Source organism: Vicugna pacos, chromosome 8 (assembly GCF_048564905.1).
Source record: "Vicugna pacos chromosome 8, VicPac4, whole genome shotgun sequence".
NCBI lineage: Eukaryota > Metazoa > Chordata > Mammalia > Artiodactyla > Camelidae > Vicugna > Vicugna pacos.
Window position 1 is genome coordinate 70,052,136 of NC_132994.1, and position 25,483 is coordinate 70,077,618.

The 25,483-nt window shown below is 39.5% G+C and overlaps 2 protein-coding genes across 2 annotated transcripts in view; both read right to left on the bottom strand.

Moving 5' to 3' along the window:
- Positions 1 to 541: 541 nt before the first annotated feature.
- The window catches only part of TMEM242 (transmembrane protein 242), a 37,210-nt gene continuing 12,268 nt past the window's right edge, over positions 542 to 25,483 (bottom strand). Inside the window, exon 4 of the mRNA XM_006197703.4 lies at positions 542 to 1,829. Coding sequence (XP_006197765.1) covers positions 1,731 to 1,829 — 99 coding nt within the window. The 3' untranslated portion in view covers positions 542 to 1,730. The remainder of the gene's footprint in view (positions 1,830 to 25,483) is intronic.
- LDHAL6B (lactate dehydrogenase A like 6B) lies at positions 13,898 to 16,104 on the bottom strand. The gene has a single exon (XM_031679831.2). The coding sequence runs from the start codon at positions 15,328 to 15,330 to the stop codon at positions 14,185 to 14,187; it is 1,146 nt and encodes a 381-aa protein (XP_031535691.2). The 5' UTR covers positions 15,331 to 16,104; the 3' UTR covers positions 13,898 to 14,184.

Genomic DNA, 25,483 nt, shown 5'->3' on the forward strand with positions numbered 1-25,483 from the left:
GTTCAGTCATTCCTCCAGGCCTCCGTGTGCCAGGCCCTGTGGGACCAGAGTGCACCCACCATGCCCCTAGACTCAGGCTCATAATAAGGACAAAAGCCTGTTCTGTCTTGTTCCTGCCTTTCCTTCCTTCATTTCATTCAAAGGCTAACGATATTTTGTTAGCAGAGAGTTAGGTAAAAATGGAAGGTGGGTGAAGTTTTTGCTACTCCACATACCTGGATAAATTTTACACCCTTTCCTTTTAGTCTTGGATTTTAAACAGCTTAAATATGAATCCCAGATGCTGATTACACCTGTTTAATTAACAATACAGCAATTTAAACAGGGTAACACGGTCCAGAGAAAAATGTTACATTATGCACTTGACATTTCATTTAAAATTCTTCCTTAAAATTAAAAGGTTTCATTATAACAGATAAATTTCAAATGTACTTTATTAAACTTGATTGCTAATTAGGGCCTAAGCAATTATAAAGAAAGTACAGAAAGATATTCAACCAGAGGTTATTTTTCTGGACATATTGGCATATTACTTTTCTTAAAAAAAAATTTTCATCTCCAGCAAAAATAACTGCATGTAGACATTATTCTCTGTTTTCTGGGAGAGATCTTGGAGGACAGGAAAGGGCTGGGTGTGTTTACAGAAACAGAACAATAGCTGTTTCTATTAGGGAGGTGGTACCAATTAATATTGACACTCAATACTCAGGTAACTTTCTGGTTGAAAATATTTAAGGTAAGGGATAACTGGGCTATTTTCATACTGACAACTGAGGTAAAGCTATAAGCTGTCAGTCACTATTTAGGGACCCAGAACCAATTTCTCAAAAAAGTACATTTTATACCCATGGTATCATTATTTTAGCATGATTATCCTTTCAAGTTATCATAATCTGTTACTGGCTTCTTGTTTAAGAATTTAAAGGTTTTTTTTTTTTTGTATGTGTGTGTGTGGGGGGGTGTCTAATTAGGTTAATTTTTAAATTTATTTTTAATGGAAGTACTGGGGATTGAACCCAGGATCTCACTTTGTACATGCTAAGCACACACTCTACCACTGAGCTATACCCTCTGCTACAGGCCTTAAGGTAAGGGCGTCAGGTAAGTAACTAGCACATACAAGTAAAGACTGTGTCCAGGACCACAGAGCCACACCCACTGCCTGATGTACAGGATCCACCTACTGATCCATCACTTTGGAGTCTGCCTAACAGGAGCAAGTCCTCCAAGTTCGGACAACCACATGCTGACAAGAAAGGCTGCTGAAACTTATTTAATTGGACATGTTGAGGTACTACTGCTGTTAGGAGTCTGTTTATAAAGATTTTCTATCATATATTATTATACTTTTTTTTTCAGGTAAAAAACTTAGTTTCAACTGTTATATTCATGAAAGTCTTTCCACTGGGATTTCCTTCATATGGAGAAGTTATCTGTATAATTATTTTTAAGTAGTCTTCCTTCCTAACTTTGGGAAAACTTTACCCTCCCCACCCACACACAAACATACACATCCCTTGTGAGCATAACCACAGCAGTGGTAAAGTACAGCACACAGAAATGGCCATCGGCCGCCTATGAGGACACTGAATGCCATCCATCCCGTAGGTTCAGTCAACAAACTGCGTGTGTTCCTGAGGAGAAATCAATCGAGTCTCTTTGTGTTGTGGCATCTCCAAAGTCAGCCTTTCCCGGAATAATGGTTCTGGACTTCATCCACCATGCTCATCTCATTTAGATTTCAGTGCTTCCTCCCACTCAACAGCCGACTCAGAGTTCTTGGGAATTGCTGGAAATATTGATTGCATTTTGCTTCGAAAGTCTTTCATCTGAAAGATGAAAAAAAAATTAGTCATTAAATGTTAAAAGATGGATAAAAGCCAAAGCTATTAGAGATGGACACCATGGCTGAATGAATGATGTCTCACTGCTGTGGTACTGAGCAAAGAAGAGCAACAGAAGATAAAAACTGTTCTCACTACCTTGAAAGACAATGAGACACATCTCTTTTCTTCTTCCAAGTATAAATCTATTGGACCCTAAATAACATAAAACTCCACTCTGAATCGGGAAGGCAATGTGCCCTAAACCATCAACCCTCCAAGACGTTTACTCCCTATGGTATGTGTTGTTGGCTTTCATATTATAAAGATGCAGTTGAGAATGGGATTTCTGTCTAAATGAATAAATGAATATACTGAGGCCATTCAAAGTTAGAGAAATTTTGGGGCCAGAGGGAAGGAGTGGAGAGAAGAAACTTAGTAGGGGGCTAATAAAGAAGGAATTAATGCATGGCAGATAAACTGGAATGTTTCTACGTGCCAGACAGTGTTGAAAATGTAGAGGTTCAACCAGCAGAGGTTTATCTGGGGTCTGAGATTCTGAGCAGGAGGCTGGATGATCTGAATATGCAGTATCAGCCTGGAGCCCTGCCCTAATGGAGGGGCGTACTAATTTATGGGTGGTGGGTAATCTTCAGGTTAGGTAATACTAGCTCCACACACTCTGGTTCATTCTTTTTAATCTAGACAGTCTTGTTCTGAAGGTATTATTTCAGAGGTACTATAGCACAGCACTGCAATTTTCTGATCAGCCATATCCCAACCAGTATTTCTCAAAGATACAGCTCTCCTCAATCAGACTGGGGAAGCACTCTGGACTCAGAACAACATGAAAGTCATTACTTGGACTGGTTACTTTGAGAGTGGGCTAATATTTCAGCTACTGTCATTACAGTATCAAATTGCGTATTATGTTCCAAGAACAAAGCTCACATGGAGATATACACACACACACACACACACACACATATATATATATATATATATAAATGGTATGTTTGTTAAAAGCATTAATTTATAGTTAAATATCATTTTGACTTAAATATTCTGATAGTGGAAGACATAATGCTACCCATCATATGTAGGCTGTAGGAGGTCCATGCCAACTCTCTCAACATTTGGGTCCCAGACACCAATCTTGAAGACACACACACGCATCCACGGTGTGTGTGTCTCCCCCTGACCCCCTCTGCCCTGCAGCCCTCTACTTTGTTCTCTGATGAACCCTTCATGAGGGGTTCTCAACTAGAGGCAGTGCTGCATTCCCGGGGAGGGACTGGAAATGTACTTCTAAATAGCAGTGGCTGCTTTCCTTCAGCAGGGGCAGGGGGTTGTGTTCCCATTTCCTCTTCTTGGCCCAATTTTTTCCTTTCCTCTCATTTCCCAAATATTGGATTATTTGCTTGTTCCCAAGGTCATAAGTGAGTAACTGAACCACTAGAAGGAATCATATCTGAAATATAGCCAGCTAAGAACAGACAGACTTCAGAGCAAGGGAAGGGAAGGGAGACAAATGGGATAAAGAACACCATTTCACCCTCTTTTGCAGCTGTGGAGGAGACTGGCCAAGACAGTGGAGTAGAAAGACCCTGAGCTTACCTCCTCTCACAAGCAAAATCATGACTAGCAGCAAAACAACCATCAGTGAAAAGGCCAGAACCTACCAGAAAAGATCTTCTACAACTAAAGACATAAAGAAACCACAAAGAGATGGGTAAGAGGGATGCACTCACGGTATTGTCAAGTCCCATCCCCTCGCTGGACAACCCACAAACTGGAGAATAATTACATTGCCGAGGTTCTCCCACAGAAGTGAGAATTTTGAGTCCCATGTCAGTTTCCTCAGCCCAGGGGTCCTGCACTGGGAAATGAGCCCCCAGGGCATTTGGCTTTGGCACCCAGTGGGGCTTTTTGTGAGTCCTAGAGGACTGGGGGAAATAGAGATTTCACTCTTAAAGGATGGACACAAAATCTCACATGCTCCGGGACCCAGGGCAATAGCAGTAATTTGATAGGAGCCTGGGCCAGACCTACCTGCTGGTCTTGGAGAGTCTCCTGGAGAGGTACGGAGCAGCTGCAGCTCACCCTGGGGACAGACACTGGGGCAGCCATTCTCAGGAGCTCCTTCTACCACTTGGACACTGGTGTTGGCAGGCGCCACTGTGGAATCCTCCTTTGGGCCCACTTGACAGCCTGTACTTGCCCGTGCTGGGACACCTCATGCCAAGTAACTAACTGGGCAGGGACACAGCCCACCCATCAGCAGACAGGCTGCCTTAAGACCTCCTGAGCCTACAGCTGCCTCTAGACATAGCCTGGCCCACCAGAGGGTTTGGGACCCAGTTTCAACCACCAGGGGGCAGGCATCAGCCCCAGAATCCCCTGGACCCAGCCCTACCCTCCAGGAAGCCTGCTCTAGCCTCTGGAACAGTCTCACCCACCAGGAGGCAGACACCAGACTCAGGAAAACCACAATACTGCAGCCTGCAGACCTAGCCCTAGCCCCGGAGCCCCCAGAGGTTCTGCAGTCAGCCACCTTGTGACCTGGACCTAGCAGCTAGAAGCTTCCGCACAACGCATGGCCTGACAACCAACTCAACCAGCAGCCAACCAAGCCTATCAGACTACCCACATAGTCAGCTGATCACAACAGAAGGGCCCACACACCCCTCATGGGGGAACCCCTAGAGCATATATAGCTTGGGTGACGAGAGGGGAAGTGCACTGCTGGGACACACAGGGTGGAGACAGGCAATCTACCCAAGAAAGTGTTCAGAGAAGGGATCATAAAGATGATCAAAGAATGCGGGAGAAGAATGGATGCACAGAGCAAGAATTACAAAAAATTAGAAAATAAAGAACAATCAGAGATGAAGAATACAATAACTGAACTAAAAAAATACTAGAAGGAATCAATAGTAGACTAAATGATACAGAGGAGCAGATCAGTGAGATGGATGACAGAGTAGTGGAAATCATTGATGCTGAACAGAAGAAAAAATGAAAAGAAATAAGGACTGTTTAAGAGACCTTTAGAACAGTATCAAGCACAATAACAAACATTTGCATTATAGGAATCAAAGAAGAAGAGAAGGGCTGAGAACATACTTGAAGATATAATAGCTGTGAACATCCCTAACCTGAGAAAGGAAACAGTCATACAAGTCCAGAAAGTCCCATACAGGATTAACCCAAACAGGAACACACCAAGACACACTGTAATTAAAGTGGCAAAAATTAAAGGTAAAGAGAGAATATAAAAAGCACCAAGGGAAAAGCAACAAATACCATACAAGGGAACTCCCATAAGGCTATCAGCTGACTTCAGGAGAAATGCTGCCAGCCAGAAAGGAGTGATACAACACATTTAAAGTAATGAAAGGGAAAAACCTACAACCAAGGATACTCTACCCAGCAAGACTCTTGATCAGATATGATGGAATGGTCAAAAACGTTTATAGACAAGCAAAAGCTAAAAGAGTTCAGCACCACCAAACCAGCTTTACAAATGTTAAAGAAACTTCTCTAAGTGAAAAAGAAAAGGCTGCAACTAGAAACATGAAAATTACAAAATGAAAAAAAAAAAGCTCAATGGTAAAGTCAAACACACAATAAAGGTAGGAAATCATCTACACACATCTAGTAGGAAGATTAAAAGATAAAAGTAGTAAAAATCATCTATATCCATAATAAGCAGTTAAGGGATACACAAAACACTTAGATATAAAATATGATATAAAAAACAGTGAGGAGAGGAGAGTACAAAATGCAGGGTTGCTAAAATGCATTTGAAATTAAGAGATCAGCAACTTAAAACAACTCTCTCTCTCTCTGTCTATCTACTTATCTATCTATCCATCTATCCATCCATCCATCTATCCATCTATCTAAAAACCTCATGGTAACCATAAACCAAATGTCTATAATGGGTACACACACACAAACACACACACACACACACACACACAAAGGAATCCAAGTGTAACACTAAAGTTAGTTATCAAATCACAAGAGAACAAAAGGGGGAAAAAAAGACCTAAAGAACACCCCTCAAGCAATTAACAAAATGGCAATAAGAACATACATATCAATAATTACCTTAAATGGAAATTCTCCAATCAAAAAACATACTGTGGCTGAGTGGATAGAAAACAAGACGCATATACATGCTGCCTACACTTATATTACACAAATACACTTTAAAATAAAGGCTGCTATAAGAGACAAAGAAGGACACTACATAAGTTCAGTCTAAGAGGAAGATATGACAGTTGTAAATATATATGCACCCAACATAGGAACACTTAAATACAAAAAACAAATATGAATGGACATAAAGGGTGAGATCACAGTAACACAATAATAGTAGGGGATTTTAACGCCCTACTTACATCAATGGACAGATCACCAAGACAGAAAATAAAACACTGGCCTTAAATGACACATTAGACCAGATGGACTTAATTGACATATATAGAACATTGCAACTAAAAGCAGCAGAATATACATTCTTTTCAAGTGCACATAGAACATTCTCCAGGATAGATCACATGCTAGGCCACAAAACAAGCCTTGGTAAATTTAAACAAAACAAAATAAAACAAAAAAACTTAAATCATGTCAAGCATCTTTCCCAACCACAATGCTGTAAGACTAGAAATCAACTGCAAGAAAAAAAAACTGCAAAACACATGAACACGTGGAGGCTAAATAATATGCACTAAAACAACTAATGGATCAATGAAGAAATTAAAGAGGAAATTAAAAAATACCTAAAGACAAATGAAAGTGAAAACATGATGATCCAAGATCCAAAATCTATGTGATGCAGCAAAAGCATTTCTAACAGGGAAGTTTATAGTTGATACAAGCTTACCTCAGGAAACAAGAAAAATCTCCAATAACCTAACCTACATCAAAAGGAAATAGAGAAAGAAGAATGAACAAAACCCAAAGTTAGTAGAAGGAAAGAAATCATAAAGACCAGAGCAGAAATAAATGAAATACAGACTAAAAAAAAAAACCAATGAAACTAAAAGCTGGTTCTTTGAAAAGATAAACAAAATTGATAAATATTTAGCCAGACTCATCAAGAAAAAAAGGGAAAAGACCCAAATCAATAAAATCAGAAATAAAAAAGATGTTACAACTGACACCACAGAAATACAAAGAATCATTCTTAAGAGACTACTATGAACAACTATATGCCAATAGCATAGAAAACTGAGAAGAAATGTCAGATTCTTAAAAATGTGTAATCTCCCAAGACTGACCCAGGAAGAAATAGAAAATATGACCAGACCAGTTACCAGCAATGAAATTGAATCAGTAATTTAAAAAGTCTCAATAAACAAAAGTCCAGGACCAGATGGCTTCACAGGTGAATTCTACCAAACATTTAGAGAAGAGTTAACACCTATTCTTCTCAAACTATTCCAAAAAACTGCAGAGGAAGGTACACTTCCAAACTCATTCTATGACACCAGCATCATCCTTATACCAAAACCAGACAAAGATATCACACAAAAAAAGAAAATTATAGGCCAATATCATTGATGAACATAGATGCAAAAAACCTCAACAAAATATTAGCAAACCAAATCCAACAATACATTAAAAGGATCATACACTATGATCAAGTGGGATTTATCCCAGGGATGTAAGGATTTTTCAATATCCACAAATCAATCAGTGTAATACACCACATTAACACACTGAAGAATAAAAACCATATAATCATCTCAATAGATGGTGAAAAATCTTTTGACAAAATTCAAAATCCCTTTACCCAGAAAGTGGGTATAAATGGAACATACCTCAACATAATAAAGACCATATGTGACAAACCCACAGCTAACATTATACTCAATAGTGAAAAGCTCAAAGTGTTTCCTCTGAGATCAGGAAAAAGACAAGGATGCCCACTCTCAACACTTTTATTCAACATAGTATTCTAAGTCCAAGCCACAGTAACCAGAGAAGAAAAAGAAATCCAAATTGGAAAGGAATAAGTAAAACTGTCACTGTAGATGACATGATACTTTACATAGAAAATCCTAAGAATGCCACCAGAAAACTACTAGAGCTCATCAGTGAATTTGGTAAAGTTGCAGGATACAAAATTAATATACGAAAATCTACTGCATTTTTATACACTAATAATGAACTATCAGAAAGAGAAACCGAGGAACCAATCTCATTTAAAATAAAATAAAATAAAATAAAATAACCTAGGAATAAAACAACCCGATGGGAAAAAGATCTGTAGTTGGAAAACCATAAGACAGTGATGAAAGAAACTGAAGACAACACAAACAGATGTAAAGATATACCATGTTCATGAATTGGAAGAATTGATACTGTTAAAAATGACCATACTACCCAAGGCAATCTACAGACTCAATGCAATCCCTATCAAAATGCCAATGGCATGTTTCACAGAACTAGAACAAATAACTTTAAAATTTGTATGAAAACACAGAAGACCCTATATAGCCAAAATAATCTTGGGAAGGAAGAACAGAGCTAGAGGAATCATACTCCCTGACTTCAGACTATACTACAAAGCTACAGTAATCAAAAAAGTATGGTGCTGATACAAAAAGACATAAATCAGTGGAAAGACTAAAGAACCCAGAAATAAATCCATGCACTTATGCTCAATCAATCTACAACAATGAAGCCAAGAATATACAATGGAGAAAAGTCTCTTCAATAAGGCGTACTGGGAAAACTGGACAGCTACATGTAAAAGAATGAAATTAGGACATTCTCTAACACCATGCACAAAAATAAACTCAAAATGGATTAAAGTCCTAAATGTAAGACTGGGAACTATAAAACTCCTAGAGGAAAACACAGGCAGAACACTCTTTGACATAAATACTAGCAATATTTTTTTTTGGATCTGTCTCCTAAAGCAAAGGAAATAAAAGCAAAAATAACCAAATGAGACCTAATTACACTGCACAACAAAGGAAACCATTGATAAAATGAAGACAACCTACTGAATGGGAGAAAATATTTGCAAATGATATGACTGATAAGGATTTAATATCTAACTTATATAAATAAATAGCTCATACAACTCAACAACAACAGTTGCCTTAAAAAAAAAAAAAAGACCCCCAAACTGAAAAATAACAACCTGATAAAAAAATGGGCATAAGACCTAAATAGATATTTTTTTGAAGAGGACATGCAGATGGCCAACAGGAACATGAAAAGATGCTCAGCATCACTAAATCTGCTGGGAAATGCAAATCAAAACCACAATGAGATATGACCTCACACATGTTAGAATGGTTATCCTTAAAAAGAACACAAACAACAAATGTTGGTGAGGATGTGGAGAAGAGGAAACCCTTATATGTTATTGGTAGGAATGTAAACTAGGTGCAGCCAATGTGAAAAACAGTATGGAGATTTCTCAAAATACTAAAAATAGAACTACCATATGACCCAGCAATTCCACTCCTGGAAGTATTTCTGAAAAAAACCAAAAACACTAATTTGAAAAGATACATGCACCCCAACATTCATAGCAGCATTGTTTACAATTGCCAAGATATGGAAGTGACCTAAGAGTCCATCACAGATGAATGGATAAAGAATATGTGGTGTGTATACACACACACATGCATATATAGTGGAATACTATTCAGCCATAAAAGGGAATGAAATTTTGCCATTTGAAACAACATGGATGGGTCTGGAGGGTATCATGCTTAGTGAAATAAGTCCAAAAGAGAAAGACAAATACTGTATGATATCACTTTTATGTGGAATCTGAAAAAACACAACAAACTACTGAATATAACAAAAAAGAAACATATGACTCACAGATATAGAGAACAAACCAGGGGCTACCAGTGGGGAGAAGGATAAGGGGAGGGGCAATATAGGGATAGGGGACTAACAGGTACAAACTATTATGTATAAAATAAGCTACAAGGATATACTGTACAACACAGGGTATGTAACCAATATTTTATAATAATAAATGGAGTATAACCTTTAAAAATTCTGAAACACTGTATTTTACACCTGTTACATAATATTGTACATCAACTATATTTTGATGAAATTTAAAAAAAATGTAAGCTGTGGAAATGGAAATAAAGTCTACATTTTAAGTTATAAACAGGGCCTCAAGTTGCTTTGAACAATAGGGCTCCATAGAAGGTTTTAAAGCTTGTAGTATTAATGTATATGGATAGTAGATGAAAACCTTCAGTTTCTTCCACCTGTTTCAATTTCTGATATGCAGATCAGAGGTGTTGGTCTTATCAGTGATACTCTATCACAGGCCTACAGAACATTCCCTTGCTTACAAATGTGCTTGACAAATGATTTAGGGATTGGGTACATTTAAGCACATGTGGTTATAAAATAAATGTATTCCACAATAATAATCACAGCCATTGCCACAGAACCATCCCTCTACCCTAATACCCCACAAGTTTGAAGATGGGGCATGCTGGGAACTTGACTCTCCATCTGGCAACTCAGTTTTAATCTGAAGCATTTTCTAAACTCGGGGATTTCTTTCCTGCAGTCTTCTTCCCTCTTTCCTCTGACCAGGGAGAATTTTTCCAAGGTTATTGATCACAGGCCTACCCTTCTAAGTAGGGCCACTGAGTAATGCACAACTCCAGGAGCCTCTCTCCACAAACTAAGGTCCGAATGGCACTCCCTAGGCAATGAGCCCACTGCTCCAAGAACATCATCCTTAAGTCCCAAATTGTGTCCAATAGTGCTGTGTTGTGATATTACCAGAAAGTACCACTTTAAGGCAGCAATTCTTAGAGTGTTATGACAATTGGAAAATGTATTACAAGTAATTTTCACTAATACAGACATTCTGACTGACTTTTTAGTTATGAGAACAGGTTCAAGATTACATTTCCAATAATGTTACTATTCTCATTCACACTGCAAAGGCTTTTTGAAGAGCCATTTAGCCAGTATACCAGGAGTGAAACATGGGATACGGCTACATATTTAACATGCTTATCTTGGCAAGGGAAAAAACATGAAAACTTTTGGTCTAATATATGCTAATATATATATGATGAATATATATGTGAACATATATATATATGTCTAATATATATGTGATAAAAAATGACAAAAGCCTGAGGCTAAGTCCCCAATTTAATTAATCTGAGAAAAGCCTTACAGCATTTAGCCTAATAAACAGGCAGCTATCGGAATTAAAAGCTCCAAGTTTTAAAATGTCTTTGCCATCAACTAGCTCATTTAGCTTCAGTTTCCTCATTTGTAGGTAGAGGACTACTGCCAGCCTCAGTGCTAGGGCTGGAATAATAAAGGCTTTATAGGACCAACTGATGAGCAAGCCTTTGCATATGTCAATACCTACAGTGCCAATGGTAATTCTGAAGAACCTGGAAATTGAGCTTCTTCATAAGATAAAACAGAATAAGAACAGGAATAATAACGTCTGCCATTTGAGATCACCTATATACCAAGCAGTAGGCTTTTACATTAAGTCTTCCCAATTCTATGTGGCATAAATGAGGACTACCACTTTACATATGAGGAACCAACCAGAGGTCAGAGAGGTTAACCCCTCCACAGTGATGTGGTTTAGGAGTACAACTGCCTGACTGATATCCAGGCTCTTCCCCCACAGACGCTCTGGTTCTGTGATCTGTAAAGACATGGCACCTCTACAACCTCTACTCATGTACCAAATTTCACTAAAAATGACTTTAAAAGCCTATAATACATACTTCTTGCAATGGTGACCATGATATTTAGAATGCTATAGCAGATTATTACCAATGTTTACTGACAGCCAGCACTCATCTATTTCTTGATACAGGGGGGTTATATTTCTCTACCCTCTTGAAGTTAGGTAACCACGAGACTAATTCTGGCTAACAAAATATGAGGAAAAGAAATGTATGTCACTTCCAGGGTGAAGCATGTAATTGCAGGTGTTCATTTCTCCAGGCCTCTCTTCCTTTTCCATAGCAATCATGGGAACCTGTGTGGCTGTGGTGGTGCCTCAAGATCAAGGCAACCTGATATATGAAGCCGGCCTGTGGGGAAAGCTTCCTAGAGAGTTGTGTAAACTCATAGTGGATTTTAGGAAAGAAACAAACCTCTTTTATTTTAAGCCACACAGTTGGAGATTGTTTTTTACTGTGGTATAACCTAGCCTATCCTGACTGACATAGCTGATGAAGAGAATTACAAAACAGACATAAGGCATGCTCTGGTCCCCTTCCATATTACATTAAATGTGATTGAAACATGGCTGAGTAAAAACTCAAGGGCTGGTTGTGGTATACATGCACACACATACACACAATGGAATACTACTCAGCCATAAAAAAGAATAAAAATAATGCCATGTGCAGCAATGTGGATGGACCTAGAGATTATCATACTAAGCAAAGTAAGTCAGACAGAGAAAGACAAATATCATTTGATATCACTTACATGGGGAATCTTAAAAAAATGACACAAATTAGCTTATTTACAAAACAGAAACAGACTCACAGACATAGAAAACTTATGGTTATCAAAGGGGAAAGGGGGGAGGGATTAATTAGGAGTTTGAGATCAACATATACAAACTATTATATACAAGATAAACAAGGTCCTACTGTATAGCACAGGGAACTATATTCAATATCTTGTAATAATCCATAATGAAAAAGAATATATATGTATAACAGAATCACTATGCTGTATACCAGAAACTAACACATTGTAAATCAATTATGTTTCAATAAAAAATAAACTCAAGGGCTGGACAAAGAAGAGGAACCTTGTGCAGTTAAGCTTAAAAAGGTTTTAGAACCACCTGGTACAACCAAAGCACCACTCTTCCCACCTTCAGGGAGCTCAGCACAACTAATCCCATTACATGGCACAGCTTCCTGGATAATCAGAACATTTTGATATTTTCAATGAAATAGTATGGGAGCTCTGATTAGTATGGTTAAGTAAAGAGTCAGTTTTTTGGGGTGGATGGCTTTTCTATGTCTACTTGATAAAGTTCAATTAAGCAGGACTGGCTTAATTTTGAGAGCAGATGCTGGTACTTTTCAATTTTGATTAGGCCTGTTGATAGCCATGTAAATCCTGAGATGTTTGAACATACCATGTTATTTAATATTCAGTTGCACTAGGAAGGCTAAGATGAATTTTAAAAATCTCAGCTTCTCATTTTCTAAGTTCTTAGTACCATTATTTAGGTAAAGGTCAGACAAGCATCTTTACTTTCTCCTAAACTCTCACTGTAACACATGCATAAAGTCTAGAATCTATAGTAAAGTCAATTGATTTAGGAATAGAAAGTGAACATGTAACTTTCTGAGAAATACAATCCCTTAAGTACTCATTAAAATGGCCAATTTTTATTACAATGATTAACAACAGGACACAATTCAAAAGCAAATGCTTTCTGTAAATGTGAAGTAAACTGAGAAAGAGATGACCCTGGAGTGTCTTAGGGCCAAGGCCTACTCTGCAGCTGAGACCCAGTCCAATAAGAACAATTTAACATGCTGCTTTTTTGTTGTTGTTAATTTATTTATTTATAATTTTTTTGGCAGGAGGGAGGTAATTAGGTTTATTTATGTATTTATTTTTAGAGGAGGTACTGGGGACTGAACCCAGGACCTTGTGCATGCTCAGCATGCGCTCTACCACTTGAGCTATACCCCCCCCAACATGCTTCTTGATTTAATGTGCTAACAGGTCAGGTTCTCAGAGGCAGTTCTAAAATGATTTCAGTCAGGCTTTATTTTTAGTAACTGTACTACCTTTGTAGGCCTCTTTCTAAAAGCTTTATATTTTATTGCATTAAACTTTATCACAGCTACCAACCAGATCACTATTATTTTCATATTTTACCTAATGATCCTGCTTCACTGGCACACAAAGGTGAACGGATGCAAATATACACACACACACAAACACAGGACCTGCTGCTCCCATTTTATGATGCCTTTTTAAAGGCCTGGCTTATAAGGTTGTCACAGGGGAATGAGGACAGCTGATGGCTCCATTACACAAAGTACTTCTGTGTATACATTTATTTTTACACTGTATAGGAAGTTACAACTTCTAAAAAACAGTATTTAAATGAACATAGGTATAAGCTACCCAGAACAAAAGAATTAACATGTACTTATTGAAAAGAATCAGAATGCTAAATAAAAGAGCCGGAGGGCTAATAAACAGGGGAGTCACTCTACCTCTTTCCAACTTCTAGGAATTCAAATTTATTCAAAAACTGGATATACATAACCCCATAACTATCTTTCCTTGAATAACTTCAGAATGGCAGTTTTTTAAGACAACTTTAAAACTCAAGCTCCTTCTGAATTTCCCAAAGAGTTTTTGCACTCTTCTGCAGATGAGCCTCTTCTTCAGGGGCCAACTTTACTCTTATAAGGTCAGTAATACCATTTTCTCCCAGGATACAAGGAACACTGAGGAATACTTCCTCATTTATTCCATAGAGACCCTTAATTCTGGTTGAAACTGGATGCACTCTCCTAAGATTTTTCAAAATACTTTCTGTTAAATCAGCCACAGATAGGCCAATGGCCCAAGAAGTATAACCTTTCATTTTAATAATCTCATAGGCACTAGCAACCACATCTTTGTGAACATTTTTCCACTGCTCAGGATCTTTATCAGTTCCTATATCTACGTTCAGAGTTTTCAGAGGAACACCAGCAATGTTCACACCACTCCACACAGGAACACTTGAATCTCCATGCTCTCCAAGGATCCACCCATGACAGCTTTCAGAGTGGATACCAAGCCTTTGCCCGATCAAGAAACGGAAACGGGCAGTGTCCAGATTACAACCACTTCCAATAACACGGTTTTGAGGGAATTCACTCAACTTCCAGGCTACATAAGTTAAGATATCCACTGGATTGGAAACAACAATCAGTTTGCAGCGAGGGCTGTATTGGACAATACTGGAAATCATTAATTTAAAGATGGCCAAATTTCGCTGGACTAAATTAAGGCGTGTTTCCCCTTTTTCCTGGCGTGCACCTGCTGTGATAATCACGAGGCTGGAGTTTGCAGTGACAAGGTAATCTTTGCTGCAAACAATATTTGGCATTTTGATGAACGAACTGCCATGTTGAAGATCCATTGTCTCACCCTTCAGTCGGCCTTCATCAACATCCACCAAGGCAAGTTCATCACTCAAGCCTTTTAACAGGATGCTGATAGCACAGGCCATGCCAACCGATCCAGTTCCTATAATGGAGATCTTACTGCAACGAACGGCCTCGTCCGAAGTGAGATTCTTCAGAAGCTCACACTTGACGGTCGCCATCTCAGACGCAGGGGCGACGGGCCACGCACCCCTGAGGGGGACGCCAGCTGTCTGGCGGGGGCCTAACGCCATTCCCAGGCCCAGGAAATTCGCTTTCGCAGCGCCCACTCTCTGGCCAGCCCGCAGGACTCTCACAGCCCAGCTCATGGCCCCTCGCTCAACAGATGACGGAAGAGAAAGGGAGAAAGCAGCCGGCAGCCTTCAAAGCTCGAAGGGAAGCACCTGTGACCGTTGGCCGCTCCCTCAGCAAGTTACTGAGGCGGTACCAAGCCGGCGCCTTCGAACGCGGCTTCCGCCTGTTACTGCGGCTGCGCAAACTGGACCCTTTGACCACCCCTTTGGCGGCTACTGCGGCTGCGCAAGGCCGGCCCAACACACGTGACCTGGATTGGACCCTCGGAGAGCGCTCGCCGTGTCAGTTCTGACGAGGGTGGAGAAAGGGCTTCTCTAGCAAATGGATTCGGGAGTAGAAGTTTTATAAACACAAATTCTGTCCAATACTTAGCATGTACAATGGGCCAACCCACACCCTTGGGATTAGTGATTTTCTGTTTTTACTACCTATGCAAAACAAAAATACTTCCATTAAGTACAGATGAAAATAAGGTTAAATTTTCTGAAATGGATCCCTGCCGGGAATAAGATGTGTGTGCTTTGTCTCCCGATGGTCTCCTGCACCATTTCCCTGCATCTGTTGGAGAAGTAGGGCTCCTGTCTATCCAGTTGGAGAAGCTTCTATTTGGAAAGGCTTCCTGTTGCCTTTGTGCCAGTCAAGATCGGAACTGTGGGAAACAAGCAGGTTCTTAACAACGGGAAGGAGCCGACTGTGAGCTAGTTCAACGGTAAAAGCTCACAGGGAGAGGCTGTTACTCTCTCTCATGCCAAAGGAAAGCTTGTGATTGAGTCTTGATTAAAACTGACTTCTCAAGTAGAAACATGATGATGTAGAGTTATAGTAAAATGAAGATATGAAGAACCTTAAAACGGCAAGTTTTGACCAATGCACAAATCAGATTATTGATTAAAGTAGTAAAATAAAATATTAGCTAGCACAACATGGCATCAGTATATCTTACCTTCCTCTGCATTTCTCTGGTCAGTCTTTTGAACTTCCTTTCAAGTTTCTAAGGAAATAAAAACTTTCCATCTGATGAAATATATACCCTTAAACCCAATACTACAAAAGTTCCAATAAAATAATGGTACTTTCTCCCCTCTTATATATACAGAATTCTGACCATGTAACGATTCCTCAAAGCTTTCCTCTCATTCTAAGAAAGCAATATGCTTTCCCCTAATGGAGCTCTTGGTGTACAGAGCCTCCTCACAGTCAGGAGAAAAAAACTGTGTGTATGCACATGTATGTGTGCGTGAATTCCGTTTTAGAATATCAAATCTTGACAAAATTAACATTTTATACTCAGGACTTGAAAAGCTATTCTCACTCTTCTTGCCACTGAACTGCAGTCCAGGAAGAGAGGAATAGTAAGCAAAGGAGTTGGTGAGGGGGTGAGAAAAGTGTGGCAATTAGTGGAGTTCCTGCAATCCTGTTTCAGTATGACTTGCTGGTACCCTGTTTAGATGGTACAGTACAAGCTCCGTGACACATAAAATGTTAAGAGCACCACATACATAAGTTCTCATCACACTGGTGGTCAAATTTATGGTAACCATTTGTCAAATTAAAAGCTAGAATTTTCAAATGATCATCTTTAATGGTGGCTGACATCTTGGAGGAATCCTCGTAAAAGACCAACTTTTGACAGCTATTATTTCTTTTATCCCAGTTATAGCTTGAAATGTTTTAACCCAGCCTGTTCCCACCTTCTTCCTGCAATGATTCCTTTGACCAGTCAAGCCACTTTCTGAGATAAGTGTTCTTGAGGATGAAATTCAAGGACATAAAGACTTAGCTAGATGGCTTCTTTTATAGTAATTTACTCTCTAGACTTTGAACCTCTTTAGAAATACAATCACTATGACAGCTGCCTCTTCAGTTTTCCCCTTAGCCACAACTAAATCAATTTTGAGAAAAATAACACTCTCTAAAATAAAAAAAATACCTCAAATGAAGCAGCTTTTTATTTACAGTAAGTCTTGAAATAAGAAGGAAAGAACTGAAAAAGATGAGGGGATGTATATGACCTACAGAGCAGACTTAGGTCTACTCAAAGATGTGGAAAGCCAAATACAGCTAGACAGCTCCCTAATGACCTTCTATCTTAGGTGGCTCATTATTCTTTTTGAATGGAAAATCTAACTCAAATTATCTATTCAAAATTCAGTATAATATTATAGCCAGTGGAAGGATTATGCCATAATACCTTCGCTTACACCACTCAGGAGGGTGGAAGCAGGTAATGAAGATGACCAGCAAGTCTCTGGACCAAGAATGGTAAACTAAGTCATTCTACTCTTTCTACCTGGACTCACCCCCAGTTCCTCCTGCCCTTTTTTCTACCTAGGAGTTCAGTTCAAATATTCTATACTCTTCTGAGTCTTCTATGATCTACCAAGGATAACAAACTTTTAAAAATTCTGCCACCAGTGTACTCTGAACCTGTCTCCATTATAGGATCTATCACATACAATTAAATGTAATTACTTATGAATTTGTCACTCCATCATCTTTTACTTACCAGCATATCCCTATCTTCTAGAATAGAACTTGGTACCTGAACAGGAATTCAGGAAATGTTCGTGGTAGAAAAGAATGAGTAAATAACTATAGAACTGAATTAATTAAGGCCAGAGGGCTAAAAGCTGAAAGAGAGATGGAAAGACAGGGCTGGAGAATCCACCTGGTACTAGAGTTCTGAATAAAGGGGTAAGTAAAATGTATAGGTGCCTATTTGGGATTTCTTAGCAAGGTTGATGCATAAATTTCAGATAAAGTTGTGAATAAGCTGACAGATTTCTTAATTAGTTTCAAAGCTAATAACATCTTTACCAAGTTAGAAAATACAAATTAAAAAAAAATTCTACAGTGCTAAAAACACAGTAAAATAAATATGCAACAGCAGAAAGAATATTGTTATCCTTCGAAGTTAAAATGTTTTGTTCTATGGAAAGCTTTTAAAAAATAATCTGTGCACAAAACTCTTGATTTGGAATAAAAAAGAAAATGCAATGAAAGCAGTGTTAATATTATAAGCTATAAACTTACCAGCATGCAAGTAGAGCATTACATAAACACAATTATTTTAAAAGTCTTATGATTTGAAAATCATAAAATGCAAATTGTAGGGTTTTTTTTTTAATTGGTGGGCTGTGATTCTATTGCCCACAGATAGTAAAATACAACTTTGTAATCCTCGTGTGGGGATCTTTTCATATTGCAGTACCTGAGAGTATTTTCCTTTGTCAGTAATACTGGGAATGCTGGGGGAAGGAGAAAAGGAGGGGACAAAGCTTTGTCTTCTGAATAAAATAAAGGCAGAATGTCAACTTAAACAGCAACCCTGGGATCAATATCCTATTTATGGTATTCAAATATTACAACATGAATTGGCAAGCTCTTCTGATAAATTACCCAAATTTCACTTTTGTTCTTTAAAGGTATCATCTTACATACACTTTTTGATGCAACTGTAAAAAAGCTGCCTGTATTAATTATTAAAAAGGAAAAAAAAGAATTATTTTAATGTGGCACAAAACATGAAAAACAAAGAAATTTAAATCTTTAGTATCTGTTTAAACATCCTACATCGTATCTAACTATTGAGAAAGTTTAATTTTATGGCCATAAGCTCTAACTGCATAGGTGCTGTTTTACTAATTCAGCCCATTTATTCTCTGTGATTGGATTAACAAAAATAACACTACAGACCTCAGTAACAACAGCGTTGCTCATCTTAAAAAAAAAAAAGACATGGAGAATATCTTTGTGTATGGAAGTTACTTTCGACTTAAGGTAGAAACTTGAGTTACCTTTATAAACTCCAAACTGTCAAAACTCCATGTTGTAAAGGTTGAAAATCAATTTGCCTCCAGATTCCATCTATGCAAAGAACAGGGACAGCAGCAGCTGGGAATAGTGGGGAGAAGAAGGGGGATTCAAGCTGGGGGATTAGCAAAGTTTCCTGGGCAAAGCTAGAAAGGCCCAGATCTAGAAAGAACAGGGCCTTTCAGCATGGCTAGAACTCTGACCATGACAGAGGCTGATGAGGACAGCCAGATGCTCAGCTGCAGCTCTGCCAGCTCCTGGACCCGCTTGTGCTCTGTGGGCCTGTCCTGTGCGCTGTAGGATGATTAGCAGCATCTCTGGCCTCTATCCGTTAGATGCAGGTGGCCCCCCTGCCATCATGACAGCCGACAGTGCCTCCAGACACTGCCAGGTCTCTTTTGGGGGTGGGATAAGGTGGGAAGGACACAGCAAAATCGCCACACACACCCTCAACCCTGGGTTGAGAGCCAGTAAATTAAAGAGTCAGCAGGGGCCAGATCACAGAGGGACTTATAAATCATTACAAGAAGCCTGGAATGTTCTCAAGGGAAGAGGGAGCCCATCCAACAGATGTTCACCAAATGCCTCCTCTGTGCTAGGCACAGTACAGGCGCTGAGGCCACAACAGTGAAAAGATAAATGAGGTCTCTACTCAGAATTTATGTCCTTTTAGTGAAGGCAGATAAAATTAAAAAATGGTCAATGTAACTTCATTTTGCAACAAGTGCTGTGAAGAAACTAGGATAATGTCAGAGAGGACCTGAGTGGTGGGAGTAAAGAGGCTACTGTATTTTAGACTAAATGGTCTGGGGAAGCTTCTCTGAGGAGGTGAAATAAATCTGAGTTGAAACCTTGGAAGGTAACACAGAGCCAGCCATGCAAAGACCCAGGCAAGGAGTTTCCTGGGCAAAGCTGGAAAGGCCCTGGTACTGAAGGAACAAGGAGGCCAAGGCCCTGGCAGGGCCAGGTGGGCGGGGTTGGAGGGGTGACTGGGTTGGTTCAAGATGAGGTCAGCAAGGTAGGTGGGGCTACATCCTGTGAGACTTCTTCAACCGGAGACAGGAGATGCTGAAGGGGTTTTAAATAAAGGAGAGACGTGATTTGACTTACATTTAAAAATATTTCCGGCTGCTGTGTGGAAAAGTTCTCGGGGAAGTAAAGGAGAGGCCAAGATCCTGAACAGGAAACTATTTCAATATACCAGGCAAAAGATGAATGGAGCTGGAGAGAGATGAAGAGCCACACTGTGTTAGCCACAGAGCTGACGAGCAGGACTTGCTCATGGATAAGGTGAAGGCAATGATGGGAAATGAGATCATCTAAGAGGCTTCTCTGCTGGCTTGAACGACTTAGGGGATGGGAGGGCACTCACTGAAATGGGAAAGACTCGGGGGGGCAAGGTGGGGAGGAGGTGAGGAAAACTGGAGTTCTCCTTAGGATGTGGGTCCTTGACATGCCTGTGAGACATACAAGAGGTAGACCCCATGCAGTTTCAAGGAAAATCTGAAGGTCAGGCGGGAGCTATATATATGGACATTATCAGGTTGTACTGATTCTTTTTAAATGCCAGGGACTAAGTGAGAGCACCAAAGGACTAAGGACACATGGAAAACAGAAGAGTCCAAGTGTGAAGCCACTGGAAACGCCAACATTTAGGTCTGCAGGGGCACAGCCAGCAAAAGAGACCCAGAGGTGGCCAGTGAGGCAGAAAGGGTAGAAGCCGAAAGACAGTGTGTCATGGAGAGGAGAATGCTCACTTGTGTCAAATGTTGCTGGGAGGTCAAGTGACAAGAGGAGTAAGGATAAGACCCGGGTCTGGCAACATGGAGGGCACTGGCGATCCAACACCAGCAGTTTAGGGGGTGCTGGGAAAGCTGCTGGACTGAGGATAAGGGCAGGGAGTGGAGACAGTGACCACAGGCAACTCTCTCAGGAAATCTTTTCTGTGAAGGGAAGCAGGCAGATGGGCTGGTAGCTGGACGAGGATAAGGAACACCAAGAGATTTTTAGAGGTGGGAGAAACTAGAACAGGTCTCCACGCACTGCAGCAGAGGGGAAACCTGGTGCTCGGCAAAGGCTGGGAATAATCAGGGAAGCGAGGTCCTTGGGCAGACGTGCGGGGAGGCGGGTGAACGCCCTCATGAGGGGAGGGCTTTAGCAGCAGCATGGATATTCCACCCATGGTGACACAGAAAGGCAGAGGGAGCGGGACAGCTGCAGGCAGAGGTTTGGGGAGACGAAGGCCAGTGCGTTCTTGCAGTAGCATGGAGAAAGGACTGCAGGGAGCAAGGTGGGAGGCAGGGAGAATGGAGATCAGCTGAGACAATATCTTGAGGCAGGAGGGTGCCCCTAACTATAGTGGCTGTCGGGGCTGGACAGTAGCAAGACTTGGTGACTGATCGGATATGGGGATAAGAGCGAGCATGGTCATAAATAAAACCCAGTGTTTCTCTAGGCAGCTTTGTGGATGATGCTGCCATTCACTGTGCATGACCTGGGAGTAGGCTGGGGGGTGGGGTGGGGTAAATGACAGTTCAGGTGGAGATACACATGATGCCTGCAGGACATCCAAGCATCAGTGTCCAGTCAAATGGAGCTCAGAGGTCCGGGTGAAGACATAGACCTGGCAGTGGTCTGCAGGTGGATGAAGCCACCAGAGTGGACAGAACCTGTGGAGAAAAGACAAGGGCAAAGAAGGAACCCAAAGTAAATGGGGTAGTGGGAAGTGAAAAACTAGAGCCAAACTAGGATCAAGAACAAGTACAAAAAGAGTAAGAAGTATGAAAGCCCAGATTCTGTCAGCACAGAAGCAAATAATAACTGATCTATCTGAGTCATCAAGAAAAGGTGAAACTAAATTATGTTCAGCACAATTTGCTTTGTGGAAAGGTATATAACACATTACAAAAACTTCTTTAAATTGTTAGAGGTATTTCAGTCAGGAAAATTTGAGGGAACAGTTCATATTCTGATATACTGATAAATGAATAATATATACATATATCAACATATATAAAAAAATTTTTCACAGTGTGAGGCATTTGTAAGTGACTAACCAATAACAGGTACCTTTGAAAACAAAGCTGCAGGAGGAAGCGTTTGCTGTCAGGTCTTCACTCCATCATGCTTTGGTTAGAGAGATCTACTCACTTGAGTCCAATTTTCTAAGCTCAGTGTAAGAAGTAAGACAGAGAAAGAGAAAGCCCACGTGAAATCAAGGGCCCTTTCCTCCAGAGGCGTAAGGCTGGGACCATTCCCGAGATGATTAAGCCTGACTACGTCAGGCCTGGAAGAAGGCTTTTGTGGCAGAGCTTATCCTTCCGGGTAACTGCTGCACGTTCTCACTTTATAAGATGCTCAAGGCCCCATTTTACTTATGAAAGGAAACTGGTGGGTTTTTAAAGAGGAATATTGGCACTATGCCGAAACAGCTGATTTCCCCCTACCCTTGGCTTAAAAAAAAAAAAGGAAAAGTACATTGGTCATTATCTCCCATTTTAAACTGAGCAAGTCCCTTTGATTTGATCTTTGTCAGCAACTTGCTGCTGCACATTTACACAGAGTGCCTCTCCCCACCAAGCCCATTAGAGCTGCAACGGAATGGGAAGTAAGTGGTATAGAGATGTTCTTGTCACCTCAAACCTGAGTTTAACTGAAGCACAGCATCACTTCCAATTAATTTAAAAATGATTCCAGGAAAAAATATTCCTCAATGCTTCAGTTGTCTGAAGGCCCGAGAGCTTGACAGATGGAGCTATCTCCGCAAGATCATGATGACTGTGTCCTGGGCAGCCTAGGAAGTACGGTCAGCAAGAGGAAGCAAGGCTGGGGCTGCTGACGTACGGTCATCAGAATTAGAGACTGAAGCTTTCTTCCTGGGGGAAGAAGCTGGTAGAAACCTTTGGAAGCACTGAAATTAGATTAGGCAAGGATGCAGAAGGGAAGTGTTTCAGCCAAATTTCAGACTTCCCCATAGGTCACTCAGAAGTGGCTACAATTACACAATGTGCCAGAAGACTCAGATTTGTTTTTAACCTCTGACCTAAACCAATGAAAAATATACAGCATGAAGTCTATTTCCTTCTTAGATATCTTAGAAGTTAAAACCTTTTCAGCTTTTCCATAGTTTTACTTTACATATGGGGTTCAAGCATTCACTCTACAACGCTGCTTTCATTTGAAATGAAGAAGTAAACACAGTGTAAGAATAAATGTACTGAATATGAGATGCACCAGAACGTTGGTAAAAATGAAATTGGCAAAAAGTAAAAAGAGAGAGATTTGCTGTAATTAGCAAGAGCCCTCAAGCTGGTCATAAGGTAATTAAAGTGAGCCCAAATATTAATATAAAAGTATGCCAATAGCTGCAGCTACAAAAAAGAGCTGGAGAAAATTTTATTAGAGTGCATCCATTATTGTGCCAGAGAAAAGGTATAATATTACTTCTCTTAAAAGATCTTTATTAGAGTAGAAAAGTCAAACAACAACTTTTTGAGAAATATTTAAAATATTATATGTTTTTAACATGTTTTAGTTCTAGTTTTTAAAGAAAAAGAGATCTGGGCTTTTGAGAAAAAAGCAATCTATTTTAGATGAGGAGGAAGACGGGCTGGAGAGTATGCAGGACTTTGATCACAGATTATTTCCATAAAAGTCTTTACAGCAGCAGGGTCTTCAGAGAGACGCAATAAAGGAAGAGATTATTTTCCATCTATCAGATTGGCAAAAATTTCAGGGTAACAGAAACCACTAATGGCAAGGGTGCTAGGAAACTTGTACATATTGTTGATATTCTCTGAACTACATAAGCTTTTCTGGGGACCATTTAGCAACAGATATCAAAAACATTTTAAAAATGCACTTTGATTCAACAATAACATCTTCTGTCTTTAGAACAGATTTCTTGACCAAGAAAAGTACAAAAAGATATTTGCCTATAAAGGTTCACTATGGGGTTTGATAGTGAAAAATTACAATCTAAATGCTGTTAGCTGGAGACTGATTATCTATAACATACAACTAAGTACCACGTAGCCATTAAAAGTGATGAAGATTTATATCGTCTGCTGTGCGAAGATGTTCCCATGACTATTCAATGAAAAAAAAAAAGTTCCAGAGTAGTATAGTAAAAAACAATATTTATATACCATTATATGAACATGCCTATAGAAGGTCTAGAAGGATGTTTCTACTGTAATAAGTGACTACAAAACTCAGGGAGATTTCTGGTGATTTCTGTTTCTTTTTGTACTTTTCTACATTGATTTAAAAAAAAAAACAATGAGTTCATTTTTTTAGGAGAAAACAAAGCCATCTTTGTTTAAAAATAGGTCTGAAATATATTTTTCTTTAAAAATAAACACCAATATATATAAATAAGAACAAATAACTCTCATCCCATGGTAAAAACAAACAAACAAACTTCCATTTATAAGTTAATTTTTAAATTTAAATCTCTGGACAAATTTGAAATATTTCATAATAACTGAGAATGTTTCCATTCATGGGTTTATTGCTATTGAGGTTTTAGCTCCTACGAAGGCAACTGTAGGTGATATGTAAATTCTAACTACACTAGGTATTGTGAATATATTCTACACAAACCACAGTAAATGTTAGCAATTTACTGACCAGTATTGGGCGATTCTGACCAGTATTTTTAGATAACTTCACCTCAAACAAATGCAGAACAAGGGTCCACAGGCATAAAATGCTGTAACGATTCCAATCATATCAATCAGGAATTTTTTACACCCCTAATGTTTCTCCTTCAAAGGGAAGGAAAAAAAGACAAGATAGCTTAACCATAAATATGCTTAACCTCTTCAGAAAAGGTTTCAAGTGTCAATACTACTATAAATAATAAGAGGTTAAGAAGTTAACATGTAAATAACTGTAGATGGCATGTTTTTCTTTTGATAATTGGGGAATTACCAGTTAGCATCACTAATGCCCTTATTTACTGCCTGAAGAGCATTTATCTCCACTGTCTTCTAAACTTAAAATGTCTTCCCTAATAAAACAATCTAATAGTATCACGTGCACAGTATGCACAGACATGTCCGAACATGTCAGTCTCCCAGGATCATTTGCACAACTGCCTTAGGGGGACCGTGAACCCACAGTAAATGTCCATTCTTTACACAATTAAGTTCCTGTGATAAAATTAATGCTGCCTCAATCATAACCATAATTCAAATTAATTGACGAACCCAAGGCTGGTCAGCAGGGTGGAGCTGGTGTGGTGATGCCAGGCTGGACCTGTACTGACTCCTGCACAAAGGCAGGCAGGGTCCCGTTTTAGATTCTGGACACACTGATCTGCATCAGTCGGCTGACTCTAAGATAGCTTCC